The 21,702-nt window shown below is 49.1% G+C and overlaps 2 protein-coding genes across 3 annotated transcripts; one reads left to right on the forward strand and one right to left on the reverse strand.

Moving 5' to 3' along the window:
• Nucleotides 1-411: 411 nt before the first annotated feature.
• On the reverse strand, nucleotides 412-8,162 carry NECAP1 (NECAP endocytosis associated 1). The gene is made up of 8 exons (XM_004596418.2): nucleotides 8,018-8,162; nucleotides 4,327-4,427; nucleotides 4,066-4,170; nucleotides 3,172-3,253; nucleotides 2,411-2,519; nucleotides 2,141-2,321; nucleotides 1,189-1,291; nucleotides 412-915 (listed from the first exon to the last, which is right to left on the reverse strand). The coding sequence occupies exons 1-8, from the start codon at nucleotides 8,110-8,112 to the stop codon at nucleotides 867-869; spliced, it is 825 nt and encodes a 274-aa protein (XP_004596475.2). The 5' UTR covers nucleotides 8,113-8,162; the 3' UTR covers nucleotides 412-866.
• A 5,679-nt stretch (nucleotides 8,163-13,841) lies between these two features.
• C3AR1 (complement C3a receptor 1) lies at nucleotides 13,842-20,393 on the forward strand. Of its 2 annotated transcripts, none has more exons than XM_004596419.2 (2): nucleotides 13,842-14,040; nucleotides 18,366-20,393. In XM_004596419.2, exon 2 carries the CDS (start codon nucleotides 18,373-18,375, stop codon nucleotides 19,813-19,815), a length of 1,443 nt encoding a protein of 480 aa, XP_004596476.2. In that variant the 5' UTR covers nucleotides 13,842-14,040; nucleotides 18,366-18,372; the 3' UTR covers nucleotides 19,816-20,393. The 2 variants fall into 2 exon arrangements, with proteins under 2 accessions (XP_004596476.2, XP_058512022.1); XM_058656039.1 differs by having other exon boundaries at nucleotides 18,482-20,393.
• The last annotated feature ends 1,309 nt before the right edge of the window (nucleotides 20,394-21,702 follow it).

Consider the following 21,702-nt stretch of genomic DNA (forward strand, 5'->3'; position numbering starts at 1 on the left):
TTTTAGACTAAACTCTTCAACTTTCGGTCGAACAATGGGGCACAAATTAATGCTGTGCTTCAAACGCAGCAGCCGAAAAGGGCTGCGTGAAATTAAACACACCCGCAGACCGTCACTTGGAAAGCACGGCCACCTTGAGCCGCCTTCATCCCAGAAACGTCCAATGTCAAAGATGTTGCACTATTCAACCAACAGAAAGAACAGTGAAAGCGCCACCAACACAACCCTCTTATCACAGGAAGACGTGAAAACACACAGGGGTGACGTGGCCGCACCCACCGAGGATGCTCACCGAGCAGGGCAAGCCCGAAGGAGGCCCTATTTACAGCAGGGCAAACACGACTCTTCCCAACCCCTAGCTAAACCTTGAAATTGCAAATACTGAGTCAGCCTGCCCATTTGTGGGTCTGGGGTTGGTAAAGAAGGAAGTTCTAGGGTTCTCATCTCTCCTGAAATCGCTCAACAGGACTTCACAAACAGGCACACAGGGCCATGAGATGATTTTTTTTTGAAATAAGTTAAAGAACTTAAAGCACAGAAAACAAATGTACAGATGTTGCAGGTCACTTTCCCCTCAAATGCTCACTGGCCTTTGGAGCACAGCCAGCCAGGAGAACGGTTAACAGCCACGCTCCCCGCCCTGGCGGTCAGCAGGGCACAACACACACTCCCCCGGCTGCGCACGGAGAGCCAGCACAGGGACGGACCTCAATCAGCTCGAATGCAACGGAGAAGTTACGGAAAAGACTGTCCAGGAATTCGGTTCTTAGGAGGGAAGGGCTTCCTGACTTCCCTCACAGATTGATTGGTGCCCTCAAGGTCATTTTGATTCTTCAAGTCTGTCCTTAATGTCCTTCCAAAGCTGTTCAAAACTGGACCCAGTTGGATGGCTGTGGTGGCTGGCTTGGAACAGAGCTGCAAGACAGCAGAATATGGCCCACGGTCACCGTCCCATTCATCACTGACGAGGGTCCAAGAACTGCCGCCCAGAAACTTCCGGAGCTACACTTCACAGAAATAATACTCACCAGGGCCAGACAGACTCTACTCAGACCTCACCCTAAACTTTCCAATCCTACTCTCCCTAGAACTCCTATACGATGTCCTCTTCAACAGCTGCAAAAGACCTCTTTGCCTTTCCCACGGCAAAGCTCTCCTTGAGCAGGCATGCCTCCCAAAGCCCGTTACCTGGCCGCAGTGCTGAAGTCGCCCCACAAGTCATTGCTTGCAGAGACCGGTGCGGACGCCGGTGTCGGAACAGGCACAGGCGAATCCAAATCTAAGAGGATATCTGAGCAAAAGAGCAAAGAGACACAGGACTTGAAAACCCTGGAAATCAAACTGCACATTCACGTAGGAACCTGCAGCAGATGTTCCAGCAGCTTTAGTCAGAACTGTCAAATCCCTGGCAACAACTCAGAAGTCCTTCCACGGGGACACGGGCAGACACACTGTGGGGCACCCCATCACGGGGGATGCACTGTTCAATACATAAAGTGAAAACTTACAGATTCTAATATCTGCTTCTCTCATCTTGGGAAAATTCCCGAGTTCTACTGCTCTCACTCCTCAAATGAGAAGACTTTACTGCATCTGTTTATACTTCCACCAAACAGCACAGAAAATCTAAGCAGAGGCAGGAAACCAACTGTCCTCTCCCCTTCTCTCCAGCACCCTCAGGAAGACCCAGAAGAGGCGAAGCTGTCTTTCCTGAACAGCCACCGTATTCCATCACTGTGCCAGGTGCTGTCAGAGCACTCAATGCTCAGTCACAGAGCAGCCTCAGAGCTCCATGTTGTAGAGAAGGAAACAGACTCCCAGAATTCCAGCGGTGTTCACCAACCACGCTCGGACAGAAACCAGCAGAGCCCCAGTCAAAATCCGGTTCAGCCGAGTCCTCAGACCCGCGGCACTGCAGCAAGGACCAGGGAAGGGATGCTGCTAACAACACATGCTTGCTGCCAGAGACCCATCTGATCCCAAGACTCTGCACTCGCCCAAAGCCCTGGGATCCTTTGCCAGAGGCTACCAGAATCATCTCATCCATTCCTTAGCAAAAGCGTCGATGTTCCTAGTTAAACAGGCATTACCCAACTAAAATGTAACGGACAACTTCTCGATGGCGGGGTCCTCGATTTACCTGCGTCACTACCTCCGTGGCTGGCCTTTGGAATGGGGGGCGGGGTGACATGATTGCTGATGGCGACTGAGGAAGGCGGGGGAACGGTCACTTTGCTCCCGGGTGGGGGTGGCAGCAGGCTGAGCCCTCCAGTGCCTGCAGGCCTGGTCTTGGCAGTCCCTCCTTTCTTGGTTGTGATATTCTACAGAGGGATAAAAGGGAAATGAGAAAGAGATGCTGCCAGCTGATGAAAACACAGGGAAACACAGAGTTCTTGAAAAACGTACTCACCCCAATACTCAGTTTGATGGTCTGCCCTTCCTTAAAGCCCAGATCCAACTTGGGCCGACTGTCCAGTCCCTGAGATTCTTTGGAAATCTCAGATTCCTGTCTCACCCACCTTTGGGAAGAGTGAGTGATGTTAGCGTGGGGTTCCTGGAGCCAGAGTTGGACACTCACAGCTCAGTGTGTTTGGCTTATATGAAATAGAACTCTAAGGAGGAACACAGAACACACACCGACTCGGGGCTTCATCAAAGCAGGCCACGACAGCACCAAGTCCTCCGCCCCATGCTGGGGTGCTGCCTGGGGACAGGGGTGTCAGTTCCTTAGTCCTCCCAGGTGTCCCTCTGAGATGACTGAGGGACTGTTCCCAGCTCCAACAAAGCAGAGTTGGGTCTGCTACCAAGGCAGTAAACTGAAGGTGTGCCACAGCGCTCCAAGTGGGGGGCACGGCTGGGGGACCGCCGCAACAGGTGCAGCACGTGTCGCATTTGACTGGAACACAGGCAGCATGCGCCCCCCAGGCCCCAAGGACAACCCTGCTGCACGCCTCCCGCCACCTCCTAGACACGAGGCAAACCCCTCAGAAGCAGGAGCCAAAGACATGAGGGCTCTGAAACCCACCCAAGCTCTAAGGACGGGAACGAGACGCCGGAAGGAAACGGAAGGGAACAGGGAGATGCACTTTTGTAAGAAACTGCTTTCATAAATAATGACGCCAGGGAGCGAGAGAGCACGCCCCCCGAGAAGCCCCCCACCACGTCACTCACTTGAAGTGATCCTGCAAGGAGACATTGAAGTCAAAGGCATCCCCCCGATCTGAGAAGCCGATGCCAATGAACGCACTCCGCCCTGTGAAACAGACAGACCTCAGCAGGGCAGCGTCCTCTGGGAGGGACTTCGCCCAACGACCTAAGACGGCCTCAGCAGACTGGTAAATTACATTCTCAGAGTGCCATCCCGCCACAGCTTGCTTTTGTTAAAGAAGTTACTAGAACACAGCCATCCTGTTTCTATATTGTCCAGGTAGGCTTTCACACTGCTTTTACTCTGCGTGGGCACCGCATCGGCACAACTCATCAGTCGCAAAGCCCAGTGATCCACAAACCCCACATGACTCACGATCTGTCTGTTGGCCGAGCAGCGTTGACCCACTACGGAGACAAGATGGAGAACCACTGCCCCAGACATAAGGTGCTCAAGAGCAGGCCCGTGGAAAGCACCACAAAACATAAACATATAAAACATGTTCATTTGGGCCCAGCACAGTAGCCTAGTGGCTGAAGGCCTTGCCTTGCATTCACCAGGATCCCGTAAGAGTGCCAGTTCTAATCCCGGCAGCCCCACTTCCCATCCAGCTCTCTGCTTGTGGCCTGGGAAAGCACACAAGAATGGCCCAAAGCCTTGGGACCCTGCACCCACGTGGGCGACCCGGGAGAGGTTCCTGGCTCCTGGCTTTGGACTGGCTCAGCTCCAGCCATTGCAGCTGCTTGGGGAGTGAACCAGTGGATGGGAGACCTTCCTCTCTGTACACCTGACTTTACAATAAAAATAAATAAATCTTGTAAGATAATAAGTCCTTAGAAAGAGAGAGAGAAACTCATTGGAAACACACTGTCTTTGAAGTAATTATATCCCTGAACATTCCATGCAGAATCCCTTACCAGTACCATCCTGGATCCGGATTACAAAGTAGCGACTGGAGTCGGCCACTGTCTCCACAGCAAGGCCCGGATACTGTTCTATTGGTGCCTGAGCAAACAGCTCCCCTAAGAGGCAAGAAACAGACTCCTCTGAGCAAAGGCAGCCAGAAGCCAGGATTCCAATAAATAAATATTTCCATCCAGCCCCACCTCGAAGGTACTTATCAAAGCATGACAAACCGGTCTCCTTAACACATTAGAGGGCCCCCCCGCACAGATTACCTGAAACTTTATCTTCGAGTTTGATGTAGGCAATCTTCCCTTTCGAGGTGATCCGGAGGCGACCAGTCCAATCAGGCTGGTCTAACTTCCAGTCGGATGCCCTGGGACAGGAAAACGGAAAGCCAGTGTCAGGTTCACGCGTGTCAGGCCCGGGAGCCAGCGGATCTGTACTCCCCGCCATGAACTGCCGCTGAGCAAGAACAGCTCACGGCCTCCTCACGTCACAGTCCACAGGAAATAAAGAGCAACACCGCCTGAAGCTGACATGAGGCATCGCTAAGTACATGTGAAAACACAAAGTAAGGCAGGTGAGGACTGAGGCCGTCACAGTGGCGTGACTTCACACTGCAGACGATATTCTACAAACTACGGCTTTGTTGATCAGCCAACATCAACGCCTACTAGAGACGATTCCTGGGCAGCGGGAGCCCTGCCCAATCCTGCAGCACATCTTCCACGGAGCCGTGCTTGTTAAGTCACAGAAACTACTGCACGAGTTCAGAGCACAACCCCCCACAGCAGTTCTGCCTGTGAGGCTTGCATTGGGGCCCAGCGCAGTGGCCTAGCGGCTAAAGTCCTCGCCTTGAACGCACCGGGATCCCATGTGGGCGCCGGTTCTAATCCTGGCAGCTCTAATTCCCATCCAGCTCCCTGCTTGTGGCCTGGAAAAGCAGTTGAGGATGGCCGAAAGCCTTGGGACCCTGCACCCATGTGAGAGACCTGGAGGAAGCTCCTGGCTCCTGTCTCCAGATCAGCGCAGCACCGGCCATTGCGCTCACCTGGGGAGTGAATCATCGGACGGAAGACCTTCCTCTCTGTCTCTCCTCCTCTCTGTATATCTGACTTTCTTTTTAAAAAAATCAGCCTACTATAGGCTTACTGAGTATTCATTCCTTCCTGCGGCTGCCTTGGCAGGACCGACCAGATGATTCTGTGGGCACAGGCATTCCTTGCTCCTGAAAGAGCAGTGGAAGTAGAAGGGCAGTTTTACAGATGGGAAAACCATTTCCTACTCACTCGTAAATGTTTTCCTTTCACTGAAATTCTCCTCAGAAGGCTGATCAGCGAAAGTCTGGGCAAAAAGTGGGCCTCCACTAAACCACAGCCATCCATCCTCTCTCACCTTGTCAGCGACCCCGAGGGAAGTCTCCCCCAGGGGCAGCCTGGGAAGAAGCCGTGCTCATCACGCAGGCAGCTGACAGACTGTGCTGATGGAAACAAGGGAACAGAAAGCAAGCATCTGCTCAGCCCCACGCCCTCGCAAGGACTGGGGGGCGGGGGGCTCTGGCAAGGGGACAACATCGTCACCTGTTTTCCCAGATGAGGAAATGAAGGTTCAAAAAGAGGGAAAGTGATTTGCCAACAGTAAACCAGCAAACAAAGTCGCCCATTCTCCAAATTCGACCAGGGCTGCTCTCATTCACTATGCCAAAACAGGGATTCGTGGGGGAAGGCCTCTTGGAGACTAAGAAATGCCAACAGATGGGACACACACATAACCAGGAAACACAGTAGAGCGGACAATGAAGAAACTGTCTTGATGTCTCAGAGCAGCTGACTAACACTGACGGCTGAAGGCTGTGCGGACGGAAGTAGGAACTGAAGGCAGAATACAGGGGCGGGGGGAGAAGGCGTTGTTCAAGTAGAAGGGACAGAACTCACCTTACTACGTGTCATGCTCTAAACTCCTAAAGTTGTTGTTTTTAAACAATGTTCATGTGTTTAGGTTTCTCCACACAATGCCAATGTTTACAGTATTTGCTACGTGCAGCACTGGTGTACAAGTTCAAGTCCCAGCTACTCCACTTCCGATCCAGCTCCCTCCTGAATGCACCTGGGAACGCAGCGACAGATGGCCCAAGTGTGTGGGCCCCTGCACCCATATGGGAGACCTGGACAAATCTTCTGGTTTCAAACCAGCCCAGCACTGGCCACTATAGCCGTGTGGGGAGTGAACCAGCAGATGGAAGATCTCTCTTTCTCTCTGTGTGACTCTGCTTTTCCAGTAAAAACAAACAGGGCTGCCGCCTGTAACCTAGCAGCTAAGGTCCCCGCCACTTTCCATCCAGCTCCCTGCTTGTGGCCTGGGAAAGCAGTCGAGGACGGCCCAAAGCTTTGGGACTCTGCACCTGCATAGGAGACCTGGAAGAAGCTCCTGGCTCCTGGCTTCGGATCGGCACAGCACTGGCTGTTGCGCTCACTTGGGGAGTGAATCAGCGGATGGAAGATCTTCTCTGTCTCTCTTCTCTGTATATCTGAATTTCCATTAAAAATTAAAACTAAATCTTTAAAAACAAACATACAAAAACCCCTCACAACGCAGGTACTTGCTAGTATCCTCTAGTAAGAATACCTGGGAATGACCACTGAGTCCAGCCTCCTACCACCAGACCTTGCAAGGCAGAAATGATGTGCCATTTCTGGGTGTCTGCCACTCACGGCCTGGAGACCTGTGCTAGCCTGTTCCCAGCTTCAGTCTTGACCTACACCTAGCCATGGTGGGAAATGTTCAAGTTGTTCCCAGATCAGCCTGAAGAAAGAGGATAGGAAACAACCGATTACAGGACCATGAGAGAAACACCAGCAGGTGCTCCCCAGGAGAGGTGATTCCAAAGCGAGCCCCCCTACAAGGCAGCTGTGCCTGCCACCAGGAGCCCTGTCAGCTCTGCCCGGCCACTCTGAGGTCCGCAGGCCAGCTTCCCGCAAGCAGCTCCACATCTCTGCCAAGGCTACAACGCAGCTAAGGATGCACCATGGGGTCCAGGGCACACACAACAAACACCTGAACCTTTTAGCTCATGATACAAGGAGCCTCTACTAGAGAAGGTTAACTGCTCGGCCACAGCACCGATAAACAGCGAGTGCCAAAAGGACATCACGGCTGTGACGTGCGTCAGCGAGGGGGAGGAGAGCACCAAGTTAGATTAACAACTGCTTTAAGTCTTTCCTGCATTCTTTTGCACCCATCACATGACTTAATTCTCCACACACTCCTGAGAGGTGCCGAACATTAGTTCATTTCTTCTACTCCATACACTCACACACACACACACACACCCCTAGGAGTTGGAGAGGTTAGGCGACTTGCCCCCACACTGCAGAGGCCAGGGTACACCCTCTGATATCCTAACATCCACCCAGCAAATAGCTTTCAACTATCTGAGACCCTACAACATTCTCAGACTCCTAGTCACGGGACTGCAAGGTTGTCTGTTAGGCCCCGCAGCAAACAGACTGCATTCACGCAGCAGGGGGAAAATCTGCAGGAGAGGCCAAGAGGGGAGGAAGGGAGGGAGACAGAAAATACAGCAAAATCATCAAAAAATAAAAAAACACTGGAAAACCATGGAGAAACGTAAGATCATCACCTTGCCCATAGGCAAAACCAACAGCGGAGGATCACCCACCCACCAGTGGGCACGAGGTCCTGGAGGCGCGCGCGCCTGTGTGAACGAGGAGCCTGAAGGACGCTGGGGAAAGCCACCGGAAGCTGGCACGCGTGGACGTGGGTGACCGGCAGCAGACGGACATCCCCGAGGGGTCCCGGGGGAGGACAGGCGGGCACGCTCGCTGCAGGACGCCCACTCAAAGCCAACACCGGAGCCGACAGGACTGCCGCCACCCCCCGGGCCAGCGAGCTGACATGCCAGGCTGGCAAGGCACGGGCAGGAGGCCGCCGGCGCCCGCGTACCTGTAGCCGCGGTTCGAGGCCCGCGGTGGAATCCGGTACACGCTGACGTCAGGCTTCACACACAGAACGGACTCGTACTCCGACTCAGCCGCCATCTTGGCTCAGCACTCTGCGCCGCCGCCGCGGGAGGGGTGGCTGGGGCGGAGGGGCGTGGCCAGGCGCCGGCACGTCCTCTGCGTCACTTCCGGGAGACGCCATGCTGAAAACTAGGAAACGGTGAGGCCGTAGGGCTCGCCATGTTGGGAAATGGCAAGGATTCCTTCTTCGCGCGTGACTGGCGTGATGAACGTCGCCAGTCCCGGACAAGTGCGGAGGGAAAGCGCCATCTTGCTCCCGGCTGATGCCGGTCGTTGGTTTGCAACAACCAGGACCGTCTTCAAACCTGACGGGTTTCTTAGGAGAAACCGCAGTTTCTTGCCAGGGAAGTAGTTCCCGCCGGGTTGGAATCCCACACAGGGTACTTGCCAGGAATTATATGACCGAGTCGTAGCCAGACCAGATAGATTTTAACCCTCCGTAGTCCAACATACAGCTCTCCAGGCCTATTTGTCTGGCAACACCTGCTGGGCTCCTGGCTTCATCTTCTAGAATGGTTCACAGTACTTTCACGTACATTTCAACTACTTCTAAATGCAGTCAGCCCCAACTCCTTTTTTTCTTTTTTTAAATTTTGATTATCTTTGCGAGTTGATTAGGGCTCAAAAGGTCAAGGGCTACAGGAAAGTGGGGAAGACCATTGTTTCCACATTCCCTTTTGTCCTTCCTGTATCTAGGGGAAGTGGGGAGACTAGGAGAGAAGCCACACCCAACCTCCAACCATCCCAGGGTCCCCAATGTGCGGCATTTTTGGAGGGCACTGCTCAAGTGGTTTCAGTAGTTCAACTGTTCTGAATTGCTGCCAAGCTCGCCATACCTAGCATGATGAAATCTCTTCAGAATCCACTGGCTGACATAGTCCACCTTAGAGTCTCCACTTGCCCAGAGTTTCACTGCCAACACTTGGCTGGGGTAGTTGATCAATTTGTCCTGTCCTCTGTCCTCTGTTGTGGTACCAGGTGTCCTATGCAGGCTCCAATACATTACTATATTCCCCACGTACACATGGATATGCTGTCCACTGCTCCATCTAAGCCACTGAGGAGGCTCAGCTTTGACACATGCACTCCACAGTCAGACCAGAGAACCTACAATTCTCTTCATGGGTGGGGTTCTGAGTGCAGCAGTTCAATTGGGGGAGGATCCCCAAATAAACCACAAAACCAGAATTCTCATGGCCACCAGTCATTGTGATTGTGTGCTTTCCCAGGCCACAAGCAGGGAGCTGGATGGGAAGTGGGGCTGCCGGGGTTAGAACCGATGTCCACATGGGATCCCAGTGCATTCAAGGCGAAGACTTTAGCCATTAGGCCACGCCACCGGGGCCGATTTTCTAATTAGTAAAGTCCATTGTACCTTGTGATTTGTCAGAAGCATCTAACACTGTTAGACTTCCTTGTTTATTTCTGTTTCAGCTGCTGCCGCCCTACCAGCCCGGATAAACTTCCTTTTCTGTCTTTTTCCACAGTCATCAGCCCATAAGACTACCGTCATTTCCTGCTCTGTTCCAACTGTTCACTAAAGAACAAATGACACAATCACAATGACTGGTGGCCATGATAATTCTGGTTTTGTGGCCAGCTTTGCCCTCAGTACCCAGAGTGGTTTACTTTTTGTTCTGATTCCCTCCTGATGTTATTCCAAGCACTTCCGCTGTTTGCGAACCTGACTGCCTTAAACTTTCCCAAAGCGCGTGTGAACTCTCTCCATGCCAACCTGTTTAGGGTCCTCTTTGCTTTTCATCCACACCGGGTCATCGCCACCTGTCCTGGATTCTCTGCTCACCCACCTCCCGGGGGACTCAACTCATCACTTACTTATTTGTTAGAATTCCTATTTTCCATTCACTCCTTTCAGTACGTAAGTAGATTCAGGTTCCTTTCATGAAGGAAAGGAGGGAGGGAGGGAGGGAGGGAGGGAGGGAGGGAGGGAGGGAGGACGGAAGGAAGGAAGGACGGAAGGAAGGAAGGAAGGAAGGAAGGAAGGAAGGAAGAAAAGAAAGCCAAGAAGCCAAGATAGCCAGGCTGACCTGCAAGATCACCAAGGAAACCCAGCGTTTCCTGACATAACCAGTTCCTCGCAGGAAGGCAGAACCAGCTGAAGCAGGATTCACTCACTATTTTCATGCTGTCACTGCTGGTCACCTTTGAGGGAACTCTTGAACTGTTCCTTCCAGATGAATCCCCAATCGCAGTCCCTACAGTATGTCTCAGAACCAAAACATATGCTTTTTTTTTTTAAAGATTTATTCATTTTATTACAGCCAGATATACACAGAGAAGGAGAGACAGAGAGAAAGATCTTCCGTCCGATGATTCACTCCCCAAGTGAGCTGCAATGGGCCGGTGCACGCCGATCAGAAGCCGGGAACCTGGAACCTCTTCTGGGTCTCCCACGTGGGTGCAGTGTCCCAATGCATTGGGCCATCCTCAACTGCTTTCCCAGGCCACAAGTAGGAAGCTGGATGGGAAGTGGAGCTGCCGGGATTAGAACCGGCGCCCATATGGGATCCCAGAGCATTCAAGGCGAGGACTCCAGCCGCTAGGCCACGTCGCCGGGCCCAAAACATATGCTGTTAATGCAGGCAAGTTGGGAAGAGTGTTCAGATACTTGAAAAGAGTGGCCATCCCCAGCCCTCCCAATGTCTCGGACTTGGCTAGGCTGAAGCTGGGAGCCTGGAGTCCTTTGTCAAGCCACACCTGAAGTGTTCCCAGCCCATATGCTCTGTTAGCAAATGCTGTAGTAGACCCGCGGTAGATCCATGAGGCTCCAGCCATGGAAACGGCTGGAGGTAGCTAGGCTGTGTGCCAAGCATAACGTTTAAATTGATCTGATCATCAAGTGTGCGTCACTTTCCCTGTTCTGCTGGGACTTCGTCGTTTTTGTTTTGCTTTTTGATGGACAAAATATTGCTCCACTTTGCATCCATCTCCATGCTGCTTATGGCCTGGGACAGTAGCGGAGGATGGCCCAAGTCCTTGGGACTCTGTGCCAACATGGGAGACCCAGAAGAGACTCCTGGCTCCTGGCTTCGGATCAGCTCAGCTCCAGCCATTGTGGTCATATGGTCATATGGGCAGGGAAGCAGTAGATGGAAAATCTTTCTCTCTGTCTCTCCTTCTCCCTATAAACCTACCTTTCTAATAAAACTTTTGAAAAAATAAAAATCTCTCAACAACTTGGCTCCCCAACTTGTGCTCTTACTAGGACTTGCCATAACTGTGTGAATAAGCCTATGGCTTTCAAGGATGTAAATTGTACATATTCTTGCCACAGACGCACCTGCCATCCCCATCACAGGATACAACAAGAGTTGTCTGCTGCTGCAGCAGCAAAAGGCTACATGCCTCCTTCCCATGTCGTTATTTTCAAGATTTTCATGTTTTTTATATTTCATGGTTGCAGGGGACAGCTGAACGAGTTGTGCCACAACACCAGTCCTAAGCATTGTTTCTACATAGAAACAGAGTACAGGCTTATGGTAACGCACTTAGTGGCAAAAACCTCATGTTTGCAGAGCAGGTTAAGTATCCGCTTGCAGTGCCAGCATCCCCTTTGGAAGCCAGTTTAAGACCAGGCTGCTCTACTTCCCATCCACCTCCATGCTAATGGCCTAGAAAAGCAGCAGAGGATGGCCCAACTGCTTGTACCCCTGCACCCACCCACGTGGGAGACCCAGAAGAAGCTCCTAATTTCCTGGCTACAGACCAGCCCAGCTCTAGCCATTCCTACCATTTGGGGAGGGAAACAGTGGATCAAAGATATCTGTCTTGGAAACAGCGGGGATGCACCTATAACTCACTGGGTGGGACACAAAGATTAGTCACTCCTCACTGGGGTATTGAAGATTTCTCTGCACACCCCTCCTATAACTGTTCACCTAAACTGTTGTCATATGTCTTGTTATAGAGTTAGACTACCCAAAAAACAGCCAGGTTCAGAGAAACCATGCTTCAATGCTATAAACTGCTAAATACTAAAACTAAAATAGACATGAGACAGCTGAAAGGCAATCTATAGCCATTTTAAGGTGTATAGAACACGGTAGAATATAAACCAAAATGGAAACGTCTATGAAGAAGTCACAGGTTGTGGTTGAGAACCTGCATTTTCCTATTAACATATTGGTTAATCAATACCATGTCAATTAATGCCATAATGTTGTAATTGGTTGTAAATATTATGTTGAAGCTTTTAATTGATTGGGATGATACTCTGCTGGCTCTACCTTCAGACCAGAGATGGTCTCACCAAGAAACTATTGAACTTATCAGAACAATAAGATGCTGGACTTTATGCTTGATAAATACCTCCAATGAAAGAATGTCAAATGAATTTGAACTATGGAAATGCAATAAGGTGGAGCAATCCACCGTGGGGGGAGGGTTTTGGGAGGGGTGGGGGGAATCCCAGTGCATATAAAAATGTACCACATAATGCAATGTAATTAATAATAAAAAAAAGTTAAAAAAAAAAGTTTACGTGATCCAGTAAAAGTAAAAAAAGAAAAGATATCTGTCTTTCCTGTGTAAATCTGTTTCAAATAAAAACAGGCAGATGCCTGCTGCCTTTACGCTGGCTGGTGTGGGTGGCAGGTTCATGGGGGTATGAGAGTGTGGGCCTGCAGGAGTCTGGAGAGGGCATTCAGAGCCCTGGGGGCTCACGTCCAGGCAGGTAGAGCCAGCCTGGGGATTTTCCCTACATACTGGTCCTGGGCAGGATAGGAGCTGGATAGAGGTAGGGAGGGGAGAGCCCTGGGTTAGCTGCTGGCATGGTGTGCAGGTGGACCAGGCTTGGGGGATTTTGAATGGGTTTGGATCTTGGGTGGGAAGAGGGGTAAGGTCCCAGCCCAGCATACATGCGAGGAGCTTGGGACCCCAGTGGGTGGGCAGAGCTCCAGGCCAGTACCCCACCTCACTGGAAGACTGGGCTTTGGAAGACGTGGCTGGGGAGTCCATGCACTCCTAGACATAAAGACTGGATTGCTCAGGGACGAGGTAAAAGGCTGTGTTGCAGGTGAGGAATGACTTCTGAGGGATTCCCAATGACAAGGCCACTGTACTTGCAGGTAAGCAAGGGGACTGAAACAGAGCGGTTGGGCGGGGGGAAGCTGTAGGATCTTGCTGGGTCAGACCAATGCCCCACTCACGTGGGACACCTGAGTTGGGTTAATTAGCATGGATCACTGCTGACCACCACCCACTGGTGCTCACTAAAGCTAGGACTGGGAGCCTACCCAGCAGGGCTAGATCACACTACCCACCAAGGAGTGTCAGAACAGGGAACAGGCAATGTTAGGCTGGGCCATGACATATGCCAGCATGTGTGCATTCTCTAATACTGCTTCTGTTCTTATACCTGAATCTGATTGTATTGTAATTGGGGGAGGGGGCACTTTCAGAGGTTGGAATATGATTTCATTCTTAAAGTGCATACATTACACTTTCAGAAAAAAACAAACTGAACCAAGTCTCTGAGACATTGTCTAAAATCAATGGATTTGCACAGGACATTTTCCCTCACTCGTTTCATGAACACGCCTCTCTCCTAGGAACTTTCCATTGCCAAAGTAAAAGTAAAACCTGCTGAGGGGAAAGCTTTGGGTTGTGAAGGACTCATCTCTTGACCACATTCTGCATCCTGTAACAGATCTTGCAGAGCTGTCCTCTCCCACTTCTGTTTTTCTGCTTTCTTATCTCAGCTATGTAGACGTGAATCAGCGAGGGACTCCTCCTCCCCCGTGAAGTCAGGCAGTAGCCTGGGTCATGAAGCCAACTTATTCTCAGAAACAGAGAGAGGAGGAAGAGCTCCGCAGATCCCTGAGTCGTTCTTCAGGACTTGCTTGAGCTCAAGGGTGGGGAGCCAGAGAGAACTCACAGGGACCCCAGCCTGACCCCGAATCCTTCCGACCCTGTTTCAGTGTTTCGGTAAGAAAGACCGACCGCCAGATAACGCACTCCTCGCTGGCTTTGCTCATTACCGCCTGTTTCCCTCTGCTCCAACTGTTCTTTCATCTTGTGCTTGGATCTTTTTCGCAATCTTCTGTATTCTCTGCTGCTTCTTCTGGAACAGTGAGTGAATTCTGTGTCATTATCCCCCCCTCTCCTTTTGACCCTTGATTTCGGCTTTCTTGATTAGCTCTGTTTTATCAAATCATTCCATGCCTTTGAAATTCTTTTTCTCATTTGATTTCCACCTTTATGTTTTTTGTTGTTGTTGTTTTTGTTTACCCATTTCCGGCTGCACTTGACTTGGTCATCCTATCGCTAGTGTTTGGTTGTAGAAGTGACTTTTCTTTCCTGAAGGTAATTGAATTTTAGCTTCAGGATTTTATGTATCTTTTTCGTTATAGCTGGTCAATTCCGTTTTGAAAATCTAAAATATAAACATCCTGTACTAATTTTAAACATAATGGCATATTTTCAACTGAACAACTTGGACAGATGCAAAAAGCAAGCTTGTACTGAAGGACTTTTAAGCCTTCACTCACACATATACTCCTATTTGAATTATTTCGACTCAGATGATGTAAGGGCAATGTAAAACATTTGCAGCCAATGTGTGTTACTTAAAAACTATGCATAAAGTCAGTTCTCTCTCTCTCTCCTCTTTTAAACTTATTGAAGAGACAGATAGGGGAGGAAAGGCTTCCATCCACCGCTTCTCTGCCCAGATCCCCACAGGAGTGGGTCAGGGTGAGAGCCAGGAGCCCAATGCGGTTCTCCTGTGTAGGCAGTGGGGACCTCTTAGCTGAGTGATCACGGTTCCCGGAGGGTCTGCATTGTCAGGAAGCTGCCGTCAGCAGTCAGCGCTGCATGGAGACCCAGGTACTACGACATGGAAGGCAGGTGTTCTAGCTGCTGTCTCACTCACTAGTTCAAGCAGTTGCCACTAAATCAATCTCTCTCTCTATCTCTCTCTCTCTATCTCTATCTCTTTGAGATTTATTTATCTGAAAGTCAGACTTCCAGACTTCCAGAGATGAGAGAGAGAGAAAGGGGAAGAGAGAGAAACTTGCCATCCGCTGACTTACACCCCAGATGATCTCAGCAGCCAGGCAGGTCCAGGCAAAAGCAAAAGGCAGGGGTTTCATCAGGGCTGCTGTACAGGTCGCAGGGGCCTAAGCATTCGAGTCATCTTCCATGATTTTCTGAGGCCATTAACAAGGAGCTGGATCAGAAGGGAGCAGTTGGGACACAAACCAGAGCCCAAAGGGATGTTGGCACTGCAGGTGGCAGCCTTACTCACTATGCCACAATGCCAGTTCCCCTAAATCGAATTTAAAATTTTTGCTTATTTGGGTCCATCATAGTAGCCTAGCGGCTAAAGTCCTCACCTTGAACATGCCAGGATCCCATATGGGCACCGAGTCTAATCCCAACAGCCCTGCTTCCCATCCAGCTCCCTGCTTATGGACTAGGAAAGCAGTCGAGGATGGCCCAAAGCTTTGAGACCCTGCACCCGCGTGGGAGACCTGGAAGAGCCTCCTGGTTCCTGGCTTTGCATCGGCTCAGGTCCAGCCATTGCGGTCGTTTGGGGAGTGAATCATCAGATGGAAGATCTTCCTCTATGTCTCTCCTCCTCTCTGTATATCTGACTTCCCAATAAAAATATTTTTTTAATTTGTTTTAATTTGAGAGGTAGAGAGGAATAAACAGAAACAAAAACAGAGAACTCCTGTTTACTGGTTCACATCCCAAAGATCTGCAATGGCTGGAGCTTGGCCAGGAAACAGCCAGGAGCCGGGGACCCAACCGAGGCCTCCCACTTGGGTGGGAAGGATTTAACTCCTGATCCTTGCACCTGCTGCTTCCTAGGGTGCACATTAGCAGGAAGCTGGACCAAGCAGAGGAGCCAAGACTCAAACTCAGGCATTTATGTTTGAGAGGTAGGCAATCCAATCTTTTCTTTCTTAAAGATTTATTTCATTTCATTAGAAAGGCAGGTTTCCAGAGAGAAGGAGAGACAGAGAAAGACTCTCCACCCACTGGTGTACTCCTTAAGTGGCCTCAATGACAAAAGCCAAGACAATCCAAAGCCAGGAGACAAGAGCTTCTTCTGGGTCTCTCATGTGGGTGCAGGGTCCCAAGGCTTTCAGGGTCCCTCTACCGCCTTCCAGGTCATAGGCAGGGAGCTGGACGGGAAGTAGAGCAGCTGGGCTTCAAGCCATACAGGATCACAGCAGTTGCAAGGGGAGGATTTAGCTACTGAGCCATCATGCTGGGCCCACAAGCAATCCAGTCTTAACTGCTGGTCCAGATGCCTGACCTAATGTATCTTTAAATTCCAATTTTCCATGGACTTCTCGAAGTATCCTCTTCAAAGATATTTAAAACACAGCTCATGCCAGGTATCTCCATTTGTTTTATGTTGGACTTTTGCTCCTTTTAACCCTTGTCGCTTAGATTTGTGCAGTCCTTTCCCCTTTGTTAACAATTCTACAGATTTTTCAGTTATGTGATTCTTTTCAGTTAAAAAAAAAGTATTGATCTGACAGTCTTTGGGAAATTCCTAGTGATTATGTCAAAGTCACCTGATTTACAGTGTCAATGTCAAAAAGTCAAGTAGAAAGAAAGATGATTGCCAAGAATATTCCCTGCAGTCCTAGCATGCTTGATGCTCTGCTTCTGACCATTTCTGGTGGATTTACGCCTGAATCTATGTGGAAGGGCTAGGGGGGCAGTGGAGCAGGGTGGCTGGCTGTACCCACAGCAGAGCAAGGGGCTGTGCTAGGGCTTCAGAGCTTCCGTCCAGGAGTAGATAGAGCCACAGAAAAGGGACTGGGAATCACTTCTGCTTTTTTATCTTGTTGACACATCACTTTAGCTTCTGCTAACTATATAAAGTCCTGTGACAACATTTGCTTCACTCAGCAAAACTACTCAGAAGTCACAAAAATATTTTGGGTTCCTATAAAGAAGAAATGCAAAAAGTAAATACAGCCAATAAGAATTGGAGCTTAAAACCAAAAGTAAGTTAGAAGAGACCACAAAGGAACTAGAAAAACATTCCAGGTAAAACATAATGATTAAGAATTAGAATTTTTTTAAAGATTTTTTTTTTATTACAAAGTCAGATATATACAGAGGAGGAGAAACAGAGAGGAAGAGTTTCCGTCCGATGATTCACTCCCCAAGTGAGCGCAACGATTGGTGCTGTGCTGATCCAGAGCCAGGAGCCAGGAACCTCCTCCAGGTCTCCCACGTGGGTGCAGGGTCCCAAGGCCTTGGGTCATCCTCGATTGCTTTCCCAGGCCACAAGCAGGGAGCTGGATGGGAAGTGGAGCTGCTGGGATGAGAACTGGCACCCACATGAAATCCTAGTGGACGCAAGGTGAGGATTTAGCCAATAGGCTATCACACCAAGCCCACATTATATGGATTTGGAAATGAGATTGTAATTTTGATAGACATCTAAATCTATGCAGTAGATTTTATAAAATTGTTACTGTTTTATGATTTTTCATTTTATTTGCAATGGAGAGAGACAGAGAACAAGATCCTGCAACCTCCCTTCACAAATGGGCACAACAGCGGAGAACGGGCCAAGCTGGGACCAGCCCAGGTCTCCCACACCCAAGTGTTGGAACCCATCACTTGTCATCAAAGGTCCACATTAGTAGGAAACTGGGTCAGAAATAGGACCTCTGACGTAGGATGGGTTGTGGGGGGAGGATGTCCCAAGGAACCATTCAATTGCCACACCAAACACATGCCCCTTAAATTGTCAGAAAACATTTTTGTATGTCCCAGCGTAAGATCAAGAAATGCAAATTGAAACACAGTGAGCCTTCTTTGTATTTCCACACCGTTAGTTGTGAAGGCGAGAAATCGAAGAGTACAGGTCAGGTGCGATGGCCTGATGGCTAAATCCTCGCCCTGCATACGCCAGGATCCTGTATAGGCACCTGTTTTTGTTCCGGCTGCTCCACTTCCAATCCAGTTCCCTGCTTGTGGTCTGGGACAGCAGCAGAGGATGATCCAAAGCCTTGGGACGCTGCACCCTATGTGGGGGATCCAGAAGAAGTTCTGGATTCCTGGCTTCGGATTGGCTTAGCTCTGGCCATTTGCAGCCACTTGGGGGAGTGAACCAACAGATGGAAGATCTTCCCCTCTGCATCTCCTTCTCTCTGTATATCTGCCTTTCCAATAAAAAGCAACAAATCTTTAAGAAAAAAACAAGTCTAAGAATATGCATGTATTTTAAAGATGCTTTCATCAGCAACATTTTCTTTCACTATTTTTTTTCGCAGTTTAGCCATGGAATCTTTCTCTGCTGAGACCAATTCCACTGAATTATCCTCGCAGACACTGGATGACCCCCACATCATTCTCTCTATGGTCATTCTCGGCCTTACTTTTTTGTTAGGGCTGCCAGGCAATGGACTGGTGTTATGGGTGGCTGGCCTCAAGATGCGGCGGACGGTGACCACAGTCTGGTTTCTCCATCTCACTGTGGCGGACTTTCTCTGCTGCCTCTCCTTGCCCTTCTCCCTGGTTCACTTGATTCTCCAGGGATACTGGCCCTATGGCTGGTTCCTGTGCAAGCTCATCCCCTCCATCATTGTCCTCAATATGTTTGCCAGCGTCTTCCTGCTCACGGCCATCAGTCTAGACCGCTGTCTCGTGGTGTTCAAGCCAGTCTGGTGCCAGAATCATCGCAGTGCCAAAAGAGCTGACATTGTCTGTGGGTGCATCTGGGTGATGGCCCTTATCATGTGCATACCCGTGTTCATGTACCGGGAAACAGACACCTTCAAGGGCCATTGTCGTTGTGGCTACAATTTTGCTCCGTCCAGTTCATATGATTATTCAGGCTTTCCCTTTCTTGATCCATATCTACTGGGAAACACGTCTCTTCACAACTTCAGTTTTCAGCTGCCCGAAGAAATGAATAATGTGTTTGATCCTTCCTCTTTCCAAACAAAGAATCAGCTTTGGACCACAGATCTCCATTCTCAAGCACCTCAAAGACCTTCTGGAGACTCACTCCGAAATCCATCCACTCAACCTCCTTGGGACACTTTATTTAAGCCTACCAGCGTGGTTCCACCAACAACCCCCAGTGGGCTCCCCGTGGAAGAGCACAGAATGAACGTGCTGGGTCACTCTGGTGCTTTTCTGGCTACTGACTTAGAACTTCTTCCCAGCACTTCCAGCAATTCTTTATACACATCTGAACTATCGCAATATTTCCAGTATAGCTATTTAGATGAATTCACCTACACCCAACCCACGCTAACACCCCTGTTTGCAATAACCCTCACAAGGTTGGTGGTGGGTTTCCTCCTGCCCTTGGTCATTATGGTGACCTGTTATGGCTTCATTGTCTTCAGAACGAGGCAGGGTCGCTTTGCCAAGACAGGAAGCAAGACTGTCCGGGTGGCTTTGGTGGTGGTGACAGTCTTTCTTGTCTGCTGGGCTCCATATCACGTGGTTGGAGTCCTGTCATTGTTTGCTCATTCAGCTCCCTTTATGACAGCTTTGGCGTCCTGGGACCATTTATCCACTGCTTTAGCATCTGCCAATAGTTGTTTCAATCCCTTCCTTTACGCCCTCTTGGGGAAAGATTTTAGGAAGAAAGCCAGGCAGTCTCTGCAGGGCATTCTGGAAGCAGCCTTCAGTGAGGAACTCACACCCTCCACCAACTATACCCAAAGCAATGTCATGTCAGAAAGAAACAGTGTCAGCACCACTGTCTGAAAACACAGGACGGGCAGCCTAGGCGGGGGTTCCAACTAGCGTGGGGTCCTGGAAGGATGAGGGATACGGCGAATAGAAGAATCCAGAAACCTTCCAACAGTCAACGTGGTGTTTCTCCAAGGATGAACCCAGACCATGGCCCTCAGCATTATCCAGAACTTGTTAGAGACACAGCTTCTCGAGCCTGATCCCAGACTGAGCGATCACCATCTCTGGAGAATGGGGCCTGAGAGGCCTAACAGGCCCGCACGTTTCTGATCAACATATATTCTGAGCATCACTGTACAAATTAATCTATTGCTACCTTAAACTAAGCCACAGGAGAATACTGCAAAGCTAATCTGCTAGATCTTTTCATCATTATAGTTTTCCTTCATATCACCAAACTTCCCTTTCAGATTTCATTTAAAACAGCAGATGATGGCCCAAGTGCCTGAGCCCCATGTGGGAGGCAAGTAAGGCGTTCCTGGCTTCTGGTGTCAGGCTGATCCAGAACCAGCTGCTACAGCCATTTGGGGAATGAAAAAGCATGTGGAAGTCTCTCTATCCCTTCTGTTACTCTGACTTTCGAATAAATATTTCTTAAAATACCACCAAGTGTTTTAATTATTTTATTAAGATTTATTATTTTTATTGGAAAGTCAGGTATACAGAGAGGAGAGACAGAGAACGATCCTGTGTCCTATGGTTCACTTCCCAAGTGGCTTCAACAGCCAGAAATGAGCCAATCTAAAACCAGGATCTAGGAGCTTCTTCCGGGTCTCCCACGCGGGTGCAGAGTCCCAAAGCTTTGACCCATCCTCTACTGCTTTCCCAGGCCACAAGCAGAGAGCTGGATGGGAACCACGGCCGCCAGGATATGAACCAGCACCCATATGGGATCCCAGTGCATGCAAGGAGAGGACTTCAGCCACTAGGCTACCGTGCCGGGCCCCAAACATTTTAATTATTAATAGTATTTTTCACAGCTGAATTATCTGAATATATCTTTTAAAGTTTTTAAAAACTAATCTCTTTGGGGAGGGGTGGGAGAACCCAAGTATCTATGTAACTGTGTCACATACTACAATGTAATTAATGAAGTTAAATAATAAATAATTAAAAAAAAAACAAACTAATCTCTATTGTTGCCAAAGTAATTCATGTACATAGTTTAAAAGAATTCCATATTGATCGTGAACTATAGGAGCCCTCCTATTCTGTTCTGCCCAATGGCTCTCATTTCCCAAAGACAACCTGGGTGACAATTTTAGACTTTTCTTGAATTTGTCACGTTTCTAAATCATGTGCTTATTTCGATACAATGCTGCTTTTGTAGATAGGACTTCTTGCTTGGAAAAGTGAAGATATTTATTCAAATCCTCACAACTGTTGTTTACGGATCACAACACTCATTAATAACCTACTTTCATCTGCTCGTGATCATATTTTTCTTGTCTTCTCTCTCTCTACATACAATCATTTATACGTTCATTTCTATCCTTTTTTTCTGTATTATCCAACTCTCACTAACTTCTCATTTTTATGTATGTATAAACTTCTATGTATTAAACCTCTGAAATATCCATGTACCACAACCCATCCTTATCTGACTTTAACACAATGGTTTAATCTAAAAATAGTGACTTATTATTTGTTCGACAGTTCAGGTGATCATCTGGACTGCAGATTTTATTATAAAGCAGAACATTTTTAAATGTAATTTCAGTACTATTTTGCCTGTTCCATGTGTGGATGTGTTGCATGTGAATAAAGCCCTATGCTCATGGCTGCATGCTAGGCTCACTGAATCGTGACCCCTTTAAATTGTTTGACCTTTAAAATACATCCTAACCTGGCAAAGTGGAACAAACAGCTCTCAGGGATGACATGCCTGGCTATGCCAGA

The sequence above is a fragment of the Ochotona princeps genome, chromosome 27 (genome assembly GCF_030435755.1).
Source record: "Ochotona princeps isolate mOchPri1 chromosome 27, mOchPri1.hap1, whole genome shotgun sequence".
NCBI classification, from domain to species: Eukaryota; Metazoa; Chordata; class Mammalia; order Lagomorpha; family Ochotonidae; genus Ochotona; species Ochotona princeps.

Excerpts from the sequence above, each read along its gene's own strand:
- C3AR1 (XM_004596419.2), top strand. The coding sequence starts at position 18,373 with ATGGAATCTTTCTCTGCTGAGACCAATTCCACTGAATTATCCTCGCAG.
- NECAP1 (XM_004596418.2), bottom strand. The coding sequence starts at position 8,112 with ATGGCGGCTGAGTCGGAGTACGAGTCCGTTCTGTGTGTGAAGCCTGAC. Across the intron at positions 4,171-4,326 it reads ACTCGAAGATAAAGTTTCAG|GGGAGCTGTTTGCTCAGGCA; the intron begins GTAATCTGTGCG and ends CTTGCCTCTTAG. Across the intron at positions 2,322-2,410 it reads CCATCAAACTGAGTATTGGG|AATATCACAACCAAGAAAGG; the intron begins GTGAGTACGTTT and ends ATCCCTCTGTAG.